General features: G+C 43.1%; 1 protein-coding gene across 1 annotated transcript in view; it reads right to left on the reverse strand.

Annotated features, from left to right (window-relative positions):
- Positions 1-739: 739 nt before the first annotated feature.
- LOC137534364 (zinc finger protein 3-like) overlaps positions 740-17,679 on the reverse strand; it is a 35,267-nt gene continuing 18,327 nt past the window's right edge. Inside the window, exons 6-7 of the mRNA XM_068255839.1 lie at positions 13,013-13,118; positions 740-3,977 (exon numbers count right to left, since the gene is read on the reverse strand). Coding sequence (XP_068111940.1) covers positions 3,145-3,977; positions 13,013-13,118 — 939 coding nt within the window. The 3' untranslated portion in view covers positions 740-3,144. The remainder of the gene's footprint in view (positions 3,978-13,012; positions 13,119-17,679) is intronic.

The following is a 17,679-nucleotide window of genomic DNA, read 5'->3' on the forward strand; positions in this document are numbered from 1 at the left end:
CTGATTGGCCAATATTTCTCATGCTGAGACAATGCACTTTTTATAGTGGAGGGTGGGCAATGTATACACAATCAGGCAGAGGAGAGTAAGGGAGGAAATGACATCAGGATTGGCTTCAAAATAGCCACAGTTAAAATGGGAAATGCTAATCACTAGAATCAAAACATGGACAGTGCAATACATATGTTATGTAAGTAGAGCAAGTATTTATCTACTTATATATGTTTTTTTCTGAGATAGTATGGCTGACAGCTCCTCCTCTATAACTCTGTATATGTGGGTCAGTTATCTTTTGCAGGTGTCCATAAAATCTTGGAAACTATCCACAAGCTTTAAATACGGCAGGGCCTTCCCCACTCATACTTGATTAACATCCTGTTGATTAAAACACTCATACGCGACTTTGGATGATTGTAACCCCTACCCCTCCCCCCCCCCCTCAAAAAAAAAAAAGAAAAGTATAATGTCTTGGTCTTATTTCTTTAATCTGGTTCTCATTATCTAATTTTAGGACTGCATTTAAAACAGATCATACTTGTGCAAAAATACTGAAAGTTCAAAAGGGTTCACAAACGTACAAGTAGCATTTCAGCTTATTAGCAGGCAGTAACACTAGTTTAACCAATGATTTATTTACCCATTTGCCTCATTTTTTGGGTCTGGCTGGTATCCTGGTCACATGATTACTGTATATCTCAAATATCTGAAGCAGAAATGCAGACATCAAACCAAACAAACATTGATTCAGGTGATACAGTTAAGACTAACTGTACATGGTTTATTGCAAGCTTTCAAAACTTTACATTTCTTCTTCAGGCATGATACAGAACTGGATCAGAACCGTATAAAAGTAATGCAATATACAGAGGCTTGTATAAGATTTTGTAGGCTTAATCAGCAATGTGACACCCTGTCTGTGGGGAGAGTTCTCTCTCCCCACAGCTCTGATTGGTCATCTATTGCCCCAACATATCCAATCAATTCACTATTTAAAAACACGCTTTCACTGATTTACATTAAAATCGCAGTCAAATTGCCAAGATCTCAATTCTTCAAAAAATCGTGACTGCGGCAATCTTGCTGCAATTTATTGTGAGTTAATAGAAATGTGTTTTTAAAAACGCAAACACATCGCTGACCAGCATGGTTGGATTGATGCTCGTAGTGCAGGTACCAATCATTATCAGATCGAATTAGAGATTAACTTGTTTTGGGCCCACTAATTAAAATCTACACCCTGTTTGGGACCCGTTATCCCTACCTGGGCATAGATTTCAGCTAGCCTGCCACGCGCTCCCACCAATTGTGCCGCTCTCCCAACGCTGCAGCCCACTCGCCCTGCTGTTGGTATGACAGCAGAGCTCTGCGAGCTGGTCAGGAGCGGATTTCATTGGCTCCTGACCCCATGATCACTATGAGCCAATCTCATTGGCTCACATTGATCACAGGGTCAGAAGCCAATGAAATCGGCTCCTGACTGGCTCACTGAGCACTGCTGTCATAACGAAGGCAGAGTAAGTGAGCTTCAGTGGCGGGAGGGCGATGCAATCGGCAGTAGCAGCAGGTCTGTGCGGCGTGACATCGGCAGGACCCTTTTTTTGTACCAGCGATCTCTGGTCCTTTAGGGATCATTCCCTTGCTCCCCATAATGTGCTACATTTTGTTTTTAGTGCTTTTAATAATATAACCTAACTTTCACATGCCCTACATTGTAACAGAAAAACAAGCACCCTCAGCTTTCTAGTTCCCCAACCCCAGTGTGTTCCAACTCTGTTCGGTCACCAGTGGTTTGTCTACTGCTTTGTAGACAAAGCCTACCACCCCATGTCACTGCTGGCAGATTGATCAGCCAAGGTGATCACAAAAATCAGCCGAGTGTAATGCCTGCAAAAAGGGACAACACTGAAATATCTGTTGAATGGGCTGAACACTTAACAAAGATGGTGCCTTTAAAGGATACCAGAAATGGAGGAGCATCACCACAAGCCTGCCTCTTCCTGTGTGAAAATGTGAATTTAGCTGAAAGTCAGGTTTTTAAGGAGTCATTATGGAGATTGGGGAAAGGAGAAAAGGAGCTGACAACACACAGGTATGTGGCTCCAGCATAAACAGACCACTGAGCTGGCCTTAGGAAGCTTTGTCTCAGGCCAGTTACCTTTTTATTCCGGGTGAAGAATGCCTAGATTAAACCAAAGCAAGCAGATGAAGAAGAAGGCTGAATTCATTCTGAAAAAACAGTACTTTCGATCTAGCAATAAAAAATGGAAATCCAATTTTATACTTTAGCTATGTTTCACACTGGTATGCAAATCGATTTGTTTGCTGTTACAGAACAACAAACTTTTTGGCAGATCCTATGTATAGGATCCATTCATATATATGCATTGTAAGCAGATCCAATGTTTCTATTGTGGTTGAGCAGAATGCATTGTTGAGCAGTGCATGATCGTTATAGACACAGGAGACGTCATACATAGCATGCCATATCTGATGCAATCACACAGTGGAGACTCTGAGAACATGGGTCCCGGGGGAAAGGGGGGTCTTAGGGTTAAATACCTACCTGATACGACATAATCAGGACTGAAGTGAGGCTCCATCCACCTCCTCAGGACCGCAGTCGCCACCTGCTGTGAAACCTCTGCCTGCATTGCAGTGCCCCCCTTCCAGTGTGATCACCTGCCTGAATGAATTACCTTGGATCAGGTAATTATTTAACCCTGAGCCCCCTCTGACTTTCTTGTTAGCCAAAACAAGAATAGGAAAACCGGTTTTCTTGCATTTCACCTCTCCTGGCATCATAGCAGTCTCTTCTGTTGCAGTGGCCACTCCATTGCCAGAAAATTGTACCCATTTGTAATGATGACTCCCCATTATATGACTTACATGTGGTGATAGAGGCTTAGTCTGAACACACGGCTTGATAAATGGGTAGAGTAATCAGCGAATGAAACAGGCTTCATTGGTGGCCTGCTAAAATAATTTAGCCTGCAACCGGCACATCATGGATGTCAAGAAAGCACTGAAGCATGATGGGACATGCTGCGTGTAAAACTGCCTTTAAGAAGGAAACATTGGACTTTCTTTCAGTGTGTAGGCAATGTTTTGTAGCAAAGAAACACTCTCCAGTACATCTACTCTATCTCAGACGCCATGTCCTGACGCCGTAGCCGGTTGTCCACCGTGAGTTCTGAGATGTATTACAAGATAGGATTTCTCTGCAAACAGTTTTCCACACTCAGAACAGGAAAACCGCTTCTCCCTGGTGTGAGTTCTCTCATGTCTATCGCGGTTTGATCTGACAGCAAAGCTTTTACCACATTCGGTACAAGAATAAGGTTTCTCCCCAGTATGAGTCTTCCGGTGTATTACTAGATTTTCTCTCCGAGAAAAACATTTCCCACAGTCCAGGCATGAATATGGCTTCTCCCCTGTATGAATCATCTGGTGTGATATAAGATTGCTTCTCAGGGAGAAACATTTCCCACACTCTGAACAGGAATACGGCTTTTCACCTGTATGAGTCATCTGATGTGCAATTAGAGAGTTCTTGTAGGAAAAACATTTCCCACATTCTGAGCATGAATAGGGCCTCTCACCTGTGTGCATTGCGTTATGCTTTATTAGACTGCTTCTCAAGGAAAATGATTTCCCACATTCAGAACAGGAGTACGGCTTTTCCCCTTCATGAGTTTTCTGGTGTGAGATGAGTTTGCACCTCACGGTAAAACATTTGCCACACTCAGAGCACATGAAGGTTTCATTTCCTCTACGAGCTGCATGATGGGTAACAGAAGAGGAGTGATCAGGAACTGCCTCTCCCTGTGTAGCGGGGTCTGACGGTAGATCTGAACTGAGAGTTACTGGGTGGAGAGTTGCTGTAATGGGGTTTTCCTCTGAGCAATCTGCTGCGATGTCCTCGTTTTGGGTTTCACTGCATAGACCTCTTTCTGGTTTCCGCTTGTTGTATCGTCCATCTGGAAAAGAGACAAAATGGAAAGAACAAAAAGGTTTTTGAAACCCAACATTTTAGACAGTTTTAAATACACAATTTCCCCAAATGAACTGTGTTCCCTGTAATAGAACTCTCACATGCCATACCAAAGACTTCAATCCAAGCCATACCTTGCGCTGATGAAGGCTAAAGAAGCCTAAAACCTCTGCAGTGAAAATATGATTCTGTAAAATTGAAGGCCAACTAAATTCAGAACCGAAGATAGCAAATTCTCATAATAAGCTTCCTGAATAGCTTAAACAAGGTATTAAAGTGACTAGGAATCGATAAAAAAAAATAAAAAATCATCCAGATACTTACCTAAGGAGAGGGAAGGCTCTGGGTCCTATAGAGCCTTCCTGTTCTCCTCACGGTGCCCGTTCCAGCGCTGGCTCCCCCGTTAGCAGTATTCAACCAATTTGGTCAAATACTGCTCTTTCCCTGACACTTCGGAAGTCTTCGGAAGTCCCTCCTTCCTGTCTGTGACCACTGTCAGGATGCACACAGCTTATGCTGGTGTGTGCATGGTGGACATAAACAGATTTGGTTAGATCCCTTATGAGTTTAGTCTGATGCACTATCTGTCCCAGGAGAGGACATCAGGATATCTGCTCCTAATCTTTTAGATAGGTTTGCATGTCTGCACTATGCATACTACAGGGCCAGAGTTAGGACACCTATGAATACCTGGGTACCTCTGTGCAGTGTAGGAGACTACGCAAGGGAATGCATACTTTTGTAACTAAGACCCCGGCTTTTAACTTAGCTGTAGGGACAGCAGTGTTGCCTGGATGATTGATTCCTGTAAATGCATTTGTTTGAACATTTGCATGCGAGTGTGCAAAGGGTTAACTCTGTCTTTGAGAGGACTCGGCTCCCAAAGACTTCCGAGGTGGGGAATTCAAACAGGAGGGGGGGGGGGGGGGGGCAAGTGCTGCACCGAGGGCACCGACCGGGAAAGGAGAGGGAAGGCTCTATAGGACTCAGAGCCTTCCCTCTCCTTAGGTGAGTTTCTGCTTCTTTTTTTTACGATTCCCAACAACCTCATCTATTAAGAGGGAAGGCTCTGAATCCCATAGTCTTCCCAGTCCTCTTTCTGTGCCCTTTGTACACCGCTGTCCGCTCGTCAGTCCGAACATACAAAGTCTGGAAGTGGTTGCAAGTATACGGGGTCACTTCTATTCAAATTTTTTTTTTTAGGGAGAGGGAGGGGAAGTTTGAGGTCACAGAGAGAGGACCTGGATGACCAAACAAAAAATAAAATTAAATAAAATTTGAATAGGAGTGCCCCCGAGTGCTTCTGAAGCCTTCCTTATCCGTAGGCGATTGTTTTTTTTTAGGTTTGCTTTAGAATAACTTTAAAGCAGTCCAGAAGTCACCCCCCAAAATAAAACGTTAGATACATACCTGAGTAGTGGGAAGCTTCTGAATCCTCCTCCAGTTCACCGTTCCTGTCCTGGGACCCTCTTTATCTTCTGCCGGGAGGAATGGCCAACTATGGGCATCCACACTTGGCATGCACGAGTACGGTTCACACCTTCCCAGCAGAACAAAGCCACTAGTGTATGGCGTTTTCCTTCATGCTCAAGCGCTTCATACTACTGGGCATGTGTGGACCATACTTGTGCATGCCCAGTGCAGATGAGCTCATTCATGGCTGCACCACCAGACATCGACCAGGCATATTCGACCAACAAGGTTGAAAATGTTAGAGAGATCTGGCGCTGGAACAGTGGACTGGAGAAAGGACGGCTTCCAACTACTAAGGTATCTATGTTTTTATTTATTTATTTTTATTTTTTTACTTGGGGGGGGGGGGGGGGGGGAGGCTTAATAGCTATAGATAGTTACAAGAGCATATTGGAATTATTTGCATGTTCCATCCAGTCCTGAAGTTATGCATTATCAGCCTTCTTGTACATACATAAGTAAAACTTGCACATTCCTTCTCAGGCAATTCTGTAATTACCATGCGTTAGGTCAGTAAGAAAATGTAACCTCTATTTCTGTGACACAACACAATGGCAAACACTAGTCCACTACCGATAGCTTTTACATTTCACAGCAATGCCCAGGTTTTGCTATTTACATCTCCGCATCTCTCTTTCCCCCTTGCCTCCGCTCCCTCCATCTGGTAGCTCACCCCTGGTGTAGGGATCCCCCGATCCTTTCTGATCTTGCTTTGTTTCAACCTCCTTATGAATGCGCTGCCTTTTTTCTCCATCGTGCTCAGGGTTATACCCAGAGTAAGGAGATATAGAAAACATAACGAAGGTAATTTTCAATCCTTTCCCCATACAGACTTAGCTATATCCTTAGATGTGAATTGGGTATATATACACATGAGAGTACTTGCTTTAAAGAATAGAACGGGAAGATTTAGAGCACCCAGTTATAGATAGACAGTCTGCCTAGGTACCTTGTTAGCTAAAATGAAAGTGCTTTTAGATACACTCATACTAATAGAAGACCGACCCGAACTTATACTTGTTTAATAATAGCGGGCATAGCGGACTTTTTATGATCCCTTTCTGGTAGATCAGTAGTATTATTTTTACTAGTTACAACGTACATAATTGAGTGGTTTTACTCTTCGACACGTTTTCCAAACCCCCCCACAGTGTGTTGAAAGATACACTGAATAGATACAACCCACGAAGGTCGTGGGCACGTCCCTCCAGGGCGTGCTCACGTGGGATAGTCTTTAACTCTTTAACAGTCAATTCTGATTCGTGCTTCATGGTTAGGGGGGTTCTCTCCCACACCAGGACCTTTCCTCACCTTTCTTTTCCTTTCTTTCCCCTTCCCCTGGTGCATATAGTCCTCTCTCTTATAGTGGGGCCTCTGTGCATGCGGGGTCGCTCTAACGATCTCACAGATATGGTTTTAGAAACCCATAGTGGGTCTAGAAATGATCCACCCAATATGGCGTGGAAGATGGTCTCCCTCAATATAAATGGCATGAATTCACCAGAGAAAAGATCCATTATTTTTGATTTTTTACGCAAAGAAAAGGTCCATATTGCCTTGTTGCAGGAGACCCACTTCCAAGCTAACCACATGCCTAGTAAATTTGACCAAAGGTATCCAAGTTCATTCCACGCCACGTCGCCAATATCTAAAACTAAAGGTGTTTCTATCTTCTGCGGCCGAGGGGTCCCGTTTACACTCGAGGAAGTGCTGAGAGACCCAGAAGGGCGCTTCCTGTTTGTTAGAGGAAGAATCGCTGAGAAGGAATTCACAATAGCAAACATCTATGTACCCAATAAGCAGCAACCATCATTTATAGCAGCGGTCCTATCTAAATTAGCAATTTTCACAAAAGGCATGCTTATTTTGGGTGGTGATTTCAATGTTCCACTAAATCCTACCCAAGACTGCTCTAATGGCTCCTCTGCCATTTCATATAGAGCCCTACGGTTCATCAAAACTAAACTGCAGAATTTGTCCCTCATGGATCCATGGAGAATATCACACTCACTCGAGAAAGATTATACTCATTATTCTGCTATCCACAACAAATATTCAAGAATAGATTATTTTTTTGTAGCTCAGAGAGACTTGCCCTGTGTCAGAGAGACTTCAATAGGTTCCAAGACTTTCTCAGACCATGCTCCGGTATTCCTCTCCCTCACAATTTCTGCCAGGCCACCCAACATGTGGACATGGAAACTGAATCCAAACCTCTTATCAGATAAAGACAGATGTAGAACAATTTCAGAAGCCTTAGATGATTATTTCCATTTAAACAATACACAATTGACATCAAAAATCTCTATTTGGGAAGCACACAAGGCCGTAATTAGAGGACATTTTATTAAAATAGGGTCTAGATTAAAGAAGGAAAGAGAGGAGGGTGTACTGAAACTGTCCACGGAAATTAAAAGGCTAGAGAGGCTCCATAAACAATCTTTAGCGGTTGCTAACTTAACGGAGCTACACAATGCCAGAGTAGCACTTGACAAGCTGCTATACTCGGAAGCCAGACGCAAATTGATGACCTCTAAAAAAATATTCTACGAACATGGAAATAAAAGTGGGAAATTGTTAGCTCGGGCCCTACGACAACAATCCTCACACTCTAATATTCACTGCCTTCAAAATAATAAACAAGAAAAACTGTACAAAACTGAGGAAATAGCAGAAGAATTTAGGAAATACTATGACTCATTATATAATTTACAGGGACCAACCTCCAAAACTAATCTAACTCCTCACAGAGATGGTATAATCACAGATTTCCTACTTAAACATGCTTCCTCATTCCAACTGGAAAACTCAGATCGTGAAGATCTCGAATCTCCTCTCAAGGAAGATGAATTTCTGGCAGCTGTAAAGGCCCTGAAACCTGGTAAAGCTCCTGGCCCAGATGGGTACACGAGCCAATACTACAAGGCTTTCTCTAACAAATTGGCACCGGAATTTGTAAAAGCTTTTAATTCAGTAACGCCAGACACAATCCCATCTAGTCAATTTCTAGAGGCACATATTGCGGTCATTCCGAAGCCTGGCAAAGATCCTCAGTTTTGTACTAACTACCGCCCCATTTCCCTACTAAATTTAGACGCAAAAATTTTGGCCAAAATTTTGGCTAACCGCCTGCTCCCGTTTGTTGCAGGACATGTGAAACATGACCAAGTTGGTTTTATACCAGAGAGGGAAGCAAAAGACAACGTTATGCGAACTATTGGCTTAATGGCCTATGCAAGAAAAAAGGGAATGAAAACCTTTCTACTCTCTACTGACGCAGAGAAAGCGTTTGACAGGGTGGCTTGGGACTATATCCGGGCCACCCTGTCACGCTTGGGTGTGGGAGACCCCATGTGTACATGGATAGGTCTTTTATACACAAACCCCACGGCTCGTGTAAAGGTCAATGGCTCCCTCTCTGGTAGAGTTCATATTACAAACGGGACTAGGCAAGGATGCCCCTTATCCCCTCTAATTTACATACTTACTCTTGAACCCTTTCTCAATGCAGTTAGGTCAGACCCTAATATCAAAGGACTGATGGTAGGCAATACCCACCATGTGGTTGCTGCATTTGCAGACGACTTACTATTCTTCCTCGGTGACCCTTTAACCTCTCTTCCCAACTTGATGCAGAGATTTAAAGAATTTGGCAACATCTCCAATTTGAAAATAAATTTCCACAAGTCCCAAGCGTTAAACGTCTCACTGGACCCGGCTACAGTACAAGTATGTAAGACCAATTTTGCATTTCAATGGTCAGCAGACCACCTCAGATACTTAGGGATTAACATTACAGGTGACTTGAGGGGATTATTCGCAGCCAACTTTCAAAAGATTGGCATTACTTTACAATCTGACCTACAGACCTGGGGGAAACAAAATCATATTTCGTGGTTTGGCAGAATGGCGTCAATCAAAATGAACATCCTCCCGAGAATCCTGTACATTAGCCAATGTATCCCAATCGATCTTCCCCCAAGTTATTTAAAATCTCTGCAAGCTCAAATTAACAAATTTATATGGGGCAATAAGCCCCCCAGGATTGCAAGAACTACATTGTCCATACCCAGAACTTTGGGAGGCATGGGTTTACCGGACTTGCAGAAATACCACATGGCAGCTCAACTCTGCAGAATTGTAGAATGGGCCTCGCCTATCACACGTAAACTATGGGTGGAGATTGAGCAGGTAACAGCTGATTGTAAAATTGCAACTCTGGGTTGGGTGGACTACCCACATGCCAAACAACTTGCCTGGAATAATCCCCTCATGATCGCTTCAGTGAAGTGCATGAGACGCCAATTACAAACATTAGGCCTAATCCACACCTCTGGCCCAATGACGCCCCTATGCTGCAACCCTGCATTTGAACCAGCAAAAGATATTCTATTCTTATCCTCTTGGGATGGGGGGGGCGTGCCGAGGGCCGGGGACTTTCTGACACGGGGCAAGGTTAAATCCCTACAGGAGATAGCTTCAATGAGGCGAGACATTCCTCTATCCAATTGGCAGTATTTCCAATTGAGACACTTTTTGCACTCACTGATGAAGGGAGCCAAATGGTCATCAGACATGTCAGTTTTCGAAAAGCTGCTCCTATGCCAAGAACCACATAGACACCTAGTATCCCAAATCTACCAGATGCTAGTGGCGACATCAACACCTCATAAAATCAAATACCAGATGTCATGGGAGAAGGATCTGGGGGCGGAAATTGACGAGGAGCAGTGGCAGAAGATTTTCTTGTTTAATCATAAAGGTTCACTAAATGTTAACATACAAGAACTTGGTTTTAAGATTTTATCAAGATGGTACAAAACACCCCAGGTACTACACAAGATCTTTCCGTCGTCTCCAGATACGTGCTGGAGATGCGGTGCCCCTGATGGAGATATGTTTCATATCTTCTGGTCCTGCCCTAAAATTGTCCCATATTGGACTGAAATTCATCGCTTGGTGGAAAAGATCTCATGTGAAAAGATTGCCTTTGCTCCTGGTCGTTTCTTACTCCATGACACTCCTGATACAATTAAAGCCTACAAAAAATCGATTATCATTCACTTAATCAATGCAGCAAGAGCTATGATCCCACTACACTGGAAATCTCCACAGATCCCCAGCATCAAATCTTGGCTGAAAAGAGTAGATGGAATAGAAGCGATGGAACATATGATTCTCCTATCCCAGGATAGAACAGAACAATATACCATAATTTGGTCAGTTTGGAACGAATTTCAATGTTCAGAGGAATACAAACGACTTATCTCGGAGGGCTGAGAATGATCTTATTTACTTTCTTTTTCTCTTCTTACTTTTTTCTCCCTGTCTACCCGTCCTGGTGTGGTGGGAGAACCCCACATAAGATTCACTACTATGGGCATACAATACAGACTAGCGTCCAAAGCTTACTAAATAATTGAGTATACTTAAGCAAAGCTCAAACGTGCTACTCTGTTAGGCTTTATCCACCATAGGCTCAGCCAGTGGCAACAGCACAGTAACAGTGAGACTATTATGATGATATCACAATATTGGATGTTGTTATATGCTAATTTTGTATCCTGTATTACTGAAGATGCATGTTACACATTTTATGTTATCTGTTCTGTTGAGTTTTTCTTTAATAAACTTAATTGTGAAAAAAAAAAAAGAAAATGTAACCTCCATGCATCAAATTACTGTGCTGCAGCCCAAGGCATACCAGATGTGATATGTGGCATGATGCGATAACCATAGGTACGTGTAGTACTAGTCTTTCTAAGAAATCGTCTGAAAGGACAGCTGAAGCAATAAGTATATGGAGGATGCTATATTTATTTCCTCTTAAGCAGTACCAGTTGCTTGGCAGCCAAGCTGATCTATTTGGCTGCAGTTGTGTCTGAATAACACCTGAAACAAGAATGCAGCTAATCTTATCAGATTTGACAAAAACAATAGAAACACCTGATCTGCTGCATGCTTGTTCAGGGTCTCAGGCTAAAAGTATTACAAGCAGAGGATCAGCAGTATTGCTAGGAAACTGGTATAGCTTAAAAGGAAATACATATGTTAGCCTCCATATCACTCTTGCTTCAGGTTCCCTTTAATTCCCTTTCTATGTACAGCAAGAGTTAAAATCTGGTGTTGTTATCTATGTAAATGAGCTTGTAGAACAGCTTGTAGAATTCAGTTTCCTGAAAAGTAAATAGAAGCCAAAAACAGCTGAGAAAGAGTAAGAAAAGGTTTGGGATAAGGGTTAAGTGCCTGAAAGTTCAAAGGGTAATTTGTCAGATTTGTCAAGGCTGCTATTTAGAATGAAGTCTTAAAGTGAAGCAGTTACCCATACTATGCCAGGGGAAAAAACACATATGTAAGTAGATCATTACTTGCACTACTTACAGATCTATGGTTTGATTTCAGTGAATTTTTTTTTTAGCAAAATAAAGAGAATCCTGTTCCTGGCAGGGGCCATCTTGGATCCCATAGTCTGAAGCCAATCCTGATGTAATTTCCTCCCTTACTTCCTCTCCCTTCCCTGCATCCCCCTTTCTCCCCGCAGAATTACAGAGCGTAGCGGGGAGGATTAAAGGCAGCACACACAGACTCACCTATTCATGGTTCTAGGCGCTGGAGTTCCCCTCTATACTCGCACTACCATCGGCGGTAGTGCAGAGTATGGAAGGAACGCCAGCGCTGGGAAACATGATGAGGAGAGTCTGTGTGCGCTGCTTTTATTCCTCCCCGCTGCACTCTGTAATGCTGCAAGGAGGAGGGGAAATGCGGGGAACATACGTGGGGGTGCGGGGCGGACGAGGCCATGGCACACTACAGGAGGGGGGTTGAGAACAGGTGCCGGCCCCCCTCCCTGCTCCCTAGCAGCCTGCACACAAGTATCCGACCCTTGTTGTGTCAGCACTTCTGACATAACACTGGCATACTGGGGCGGCCAATCAGAGAGGGACAGCGGCGTGGGAGAGGAAAACGTGAAGGGCAGAGGCTTCAGCCAATCACACTGAATTAGCTGTATCTAAGGGGAAATAAGTAATAAAGGGGAGGAGAGAAAATCCAGCATGCAATGCAACTTCCTTTGTGCGGCAGATGTACAAATTAAGTGACGGGGGCATGGTGAATGATATTCTTATGAAAAAGGAAAGCAAGATTGATTTTGAACTTTTGGATGCCTGTGTGCATACGTACGCAGTATTTGTAAATGCATGGGGGATGTGTGTCATGTGGTTATAATGTGTGGAGTATGGATTTATGATGTGTGCCCATCTATGGTGTGTGTGATGTGCGAATAGGCATAAGGGAGATTACTATTAACTTGGGCCAGCCCTGCGGTGATGCTCCAGAAGACACCCCTGCACTTTGAAGATGCACCTGGTTTAGAATACTGAATTGTATAAGCCTTTAGGTGTTGTTTTTGACTTGGATGAAGGCACAGAAGATAGACATATAAAGAGCATACATACTCTATCTGCCCCATCACTTCCTACTGCCAGAGGACAGAAGAGAGCAGAGTGCTGCAGTTTCTCAGGAAGAATGCATGACTTGTTTGCTCCTCACCTGTGCTGATCTCTGGAGGAGTCTCATCCTTACACGGCTCCTCCCCCCAGGCGTACGTCTCTTCTGCTTCCTCCTTCACTTCAACTTTAATAATTAAATTTTCATCCTGAATTGGGGAAAAACAGCAGCTATAATACACTAGATTCTAAAAGTACTTAAAATCGTGCCTGAACCGAGAGGCACATGAATATACCATATTTATTTCCTTTTTAACAATACCAGTTGCCTGGCAGTCGTACTGATCTCACTGGTTGCAGTAGTGTCTGAATCACACACGTCCCTTTAGTCATAGCACCTGATCTGCATGCTTGCTCAGGATCTATGGCTAAAAGTATTATAGACAGAGGCTCAGCAAGACAGCCGGGCAATCTGCACTGTTTAAAAGGAAATAAATGTCAGACTTCATATTCTTCTCAGTACGTCACTTTTTAGAACTCAAGTATGCACATTGTGAGCCGGTACTTTAGCACAAATCAGGTACAGTCTTCTTGCACGAAGGCTGCCCATATGCATTATATTCTCCCCCTCCATCGTGCACCACACATTGGCTGCCCACCATAGTGACAGAATGCGTCACTGGCCTTCAGACTAGCAGCGTGTCTGTCCAGCCTTGTCCACAAAATGTCATCCGGGGGATTGTGCTCTGATCCCTGCTGGCAGATATTGGTCTTAAAGGGAAGGCCCAAGTAAAATAAAAAAAATGAGTTTCACTTACCTGGGGCTTCTACCAGCCCCATGCAGCCATCCTGTGTCCTCGTAGTCACTCACTGCTGCTCCAGTCCCCCGCTGGCAGCTTGCCGACCTCTGAGGTCAGCGGGCCGCACTGCGTACATTTTTACGCATTCCCGCTAGTGCAGGAACATTAACACATACATTTTTACGCATTACTGGTTCAATGCGTAAAAATGTACGCATTGAACCAGTAAGGCGTAAAAATGTATGTGTTAATGGTCCTGCACTAGCGGGAATGCGTAAAAATGTGCGCAATGCGGCCCGCCGACCTCCGAGGTCGGCAAGCTGCCAGCGGGGGACTGGAGCAGCAGTGAGTGACTACGAGGGCACAGGATGGCTGCATGGGGCTGGTAGAAGGGCTTCTGCACATGCGATGACCCCACCACACTCACGTCCCCTAGAGCATTCTGCACCTGAGCAATACTACTGCACAGGCGCATAACGCTCCAGGGGACAGGAGCACAACAAGGGGTGCGCATGTGGCTGAGCCACGCATGAACAGGAGGCTGTGACTGCCCAGGCTTACCGGGAGTCATATCGGCTTAACGGAGGGGCAGAGGAGGACAACGAGCTATGCCACGGTACTTATGGGGCTGGGCCCCAGGTAAGTATAAATTAGCGCTAGTGAACCATCTCAGGTTCACTTTAAGGTTAAATTAAGGTCCAAAATGAAGATGTTCAGGTAAGGATTTAGAAGACAACTAGTTAAGGAGAACTTGATTTTTTTAAATTAAAATAAAAGGAACCTAAAGATGCTGCAGATATCAAATTAAAAGAATCCTATGTGCCTCTTATACATGTCATCATCTCTACTTAACAAATCTGAAAATGCTGCTTAATAAATGGAAATGCTTTTGATCAGACTAAGATGGCTATTACAAAAGCACTCAAGTAAAAAAAGGACAACTGTAATAAAAAATATGGAGGATGCCATATTTATTTCCTTTTAATCAATACTAGATGCCTGGCAGCCCTGTTGGTCTATTAGGCTTCAGTAGTGTCTGAATCACACCAGAAACAAGCATGCAGCTAATCTTGTCAGATCTGACAATAATGTCAGAAACACCTGATCTGCTGCATGCTTGTTCAGGGTCTATTGCTAAACGTAAGAGAGGCAAAAGACCAGCAGAATAAATATGGCAGTCTCCATATACCTCTCACTATAGCTGTCCTTCAAATGTATCTTTCATGGTCTGACATGTATAATCCATAATGATCAAAACTTGTTATAAATGTAAATATATCAAATGGAGAGGTATCTAGGACATAAAATGCCAGCACTTACAGCACAGGGGTACTGACTGACCAAACTGCAGCTGCTGTGCAAAAATTACTTCTGAACAAAAAACCCAGCAGCCACACCCCCTCTGCTGCAAAGCACAAGCCAATGTACAGTCAGACCAACAAGGAGACTTGGAAACTCGAGAAGAATACAGAGGCACCCAAAGGATAAAATGCATTAAAATCATAAAATGCGTGTCTTGGATGACTTACCTCCCCAAATGACGACAGATTTCAATTGTTCAACTAAAACAATTTATTCTTACTCCAAAACAGAGTAAGAATACATTGTTTTATTTGAACAATTGCAATCTGTTGTCATTTGGGAGGTTAGTCATGCAAGACCTCCCATTTTATGATTTTAATGCATTTTATCCTTTGGGCACCTCTGTATTCTTCTCAAGTAAACTTGTATCCACTGGTTGGATGGGTGTGATCACCCTCTTTCTATCTAGAGTAGATACTTCTTAGCCTTAATGGGGACAGGCAAAAACTCCCCGCGAGCGTGATCAGTGGTTGCCTAGATTCAGCAAGCCATATTTGTGAGTATCATTTCTTCATTTCAATAAGGAATTTGGAATAACAGTAATACACTATTGGGGCTCTCGTTTTCTCCTTTTGTCTCCACGAGGGAACTTGGAAGAACACCAAAGACGAGCAGGTCATTGCAGAGATATCTGTCTAAATATGATCCACTGGAGAAGGTACTGGCGGCCCACTCCGGTTACTTTTGCCAAGAAACCAGATGGACAGAAGCAACTAGAGTCAGGGCTGGAACCAACTAGAGCGTTTTTTGAGCATTTAGGGATCACTGTCAATCACTAGCGATTTCCTTAAATGCTCTACTAATGTAAATAGATGGGACAGATTCCACTAAAGTTATTGCGATTAGGCAAATCACAATCACAGGACATGCAACATTTTGGGAGTGTTTCCATTCTAATGTATTGTATAGGAGCAGGGAAATAACTTTCAAAGTGCTATCACAAATCTCTAGCGATTGCAATAATCCTTTGTAGTAAGTCCCAGGCCTCATGTTGATTTGGCATCTGAAGAGGAGTCCCCAGGTCTGAAGATGCCCATCGAGTTACTGGGGAAGAGCAGAAGACAAGTACGAGCAAAGGAAAAGCAAATGATGCTGATGGACTAAAGCCAAGAGGACATCCAAATGCTAATGGTGGCCACTAACGATACAATTTGCTATCTATCTGAAATGATCGTTTGGGACCAGTAATGGACAAAACCAATCCGATCAGATTTAATGGATCAATCAGAAATTTGGTTCAATTTCATTATTCTGATTGGATTGATTTGGAGATTTTTGTCCATTAGTGGTTCCAAACATTCATTTCCGATCGTTCATACAAATAATCGTTCCTTAGGTGCTCAAAAATATCAAGCGTACAGATGGATTCAGCAAAAAGACAATATACTTTCGAAACTGGAACATAAGATCTATGAATCAAGGAAGGTTGGAAGTAATGAAAAATGAGATGGCCAGGCTAAACATCGACATTCTGGAAATTGGTGAACTAAAATGGACAGGCGCTGGTCATTTTACATCAGCCATATGTCCGCTTTTCTATTGTGGAAAGGATACTCACAGAAGGAATGGAGTAGCCATCATCAACCAATAAAACGGTGTCAACATCAATCCTTGGTTAGAATTCAAAAAAGTTACAGAATGATCTCACTTAAATTGCAGGGCAAGCGATTCAACATCACAGTGATTCAAGTTTATGCTCCAACAACTGAAGCTGATGAGAAGGAAGTGAAACAGTTTTATGATGATTTGCTATAGCTACTGGACACAAAGCCCAAGAAAGACATCATATACATCATAGGTGACTGGAATGCTAAAACAGGCAGTCAAAAAACAAAGTGCAATAACAGGCACATTTGGTCTTAAAAAAGTAATGAAGCAGGAAAGAGAGTACACATTGGTTACAGCAAATACCTTATTTCAAAAGCAAAATAGAAGATCTTACACATGGCCTGGTCAATATCGCAATCAGACTGACTACTTTGCAGGAGGAGATGGAAGTGTTCTATACTAACAGCTAAAACGAGACCAGGAGCCAACTGTGGCAAAGATCATCAGCCTCTAACTGCGAAGTACATGTATAGAATTAAACGAACAACTTAAGATCTTAACAATATTCTATGTGACTATATGACTTCAAAGTAGAGGTGATGAATAGGTTCAGAGGATCTGGTAGACAGAATGCCTGAGGAACTATGGACACAAGTATGTGGCATTGTTCAAGAGATTGTAACAAATAAGATCCCAAAACAAAAAAAGATTATGAAGGCAAAATGGTTGTCTACTGTGGCTTTTAAAGTTGGTGATGGAAGGACAGCAAAAGCAAATGGAGTCAAAGAAACATTTGCCCAGCTGAACGCAGAGTTCCAGAGAATAGCATGCAGAGATAAGGAAGCTTATCTAAACCAACATTCAGGGGCGGATGACCCATGACACTAAGGGCCCTTTTCCACCAGCGCGTTTGCGCTGGCTGAATCGCAAAAACGCAAACCGCTAGCGATTTTACAATCGCTACGGTTTGCTTTTTAACATAGGAATCGCGGTAGGTCATTTCCACTACCGCGATTCGTTTTTGTCGGGAACGCGAACGCGCAGCGATATTTGCCGCGAT

This window comes from Hyperolius riggenbachi, chromosome 10 (genome assembly GCF_040937935.1).
Source record: "Hyperolius riggenbachi isolate aHypRig1 chromosome 10, aHypRig1.pri, whole genome shotgun sequence".
Taxonomy (NCBI): domain Eukaryota; kingdom Metazoa; phylum Chordata; class Amphibia; order Anura; family Hyperoliidae; genus Hyperolius; species Hyperolius riggenbachi.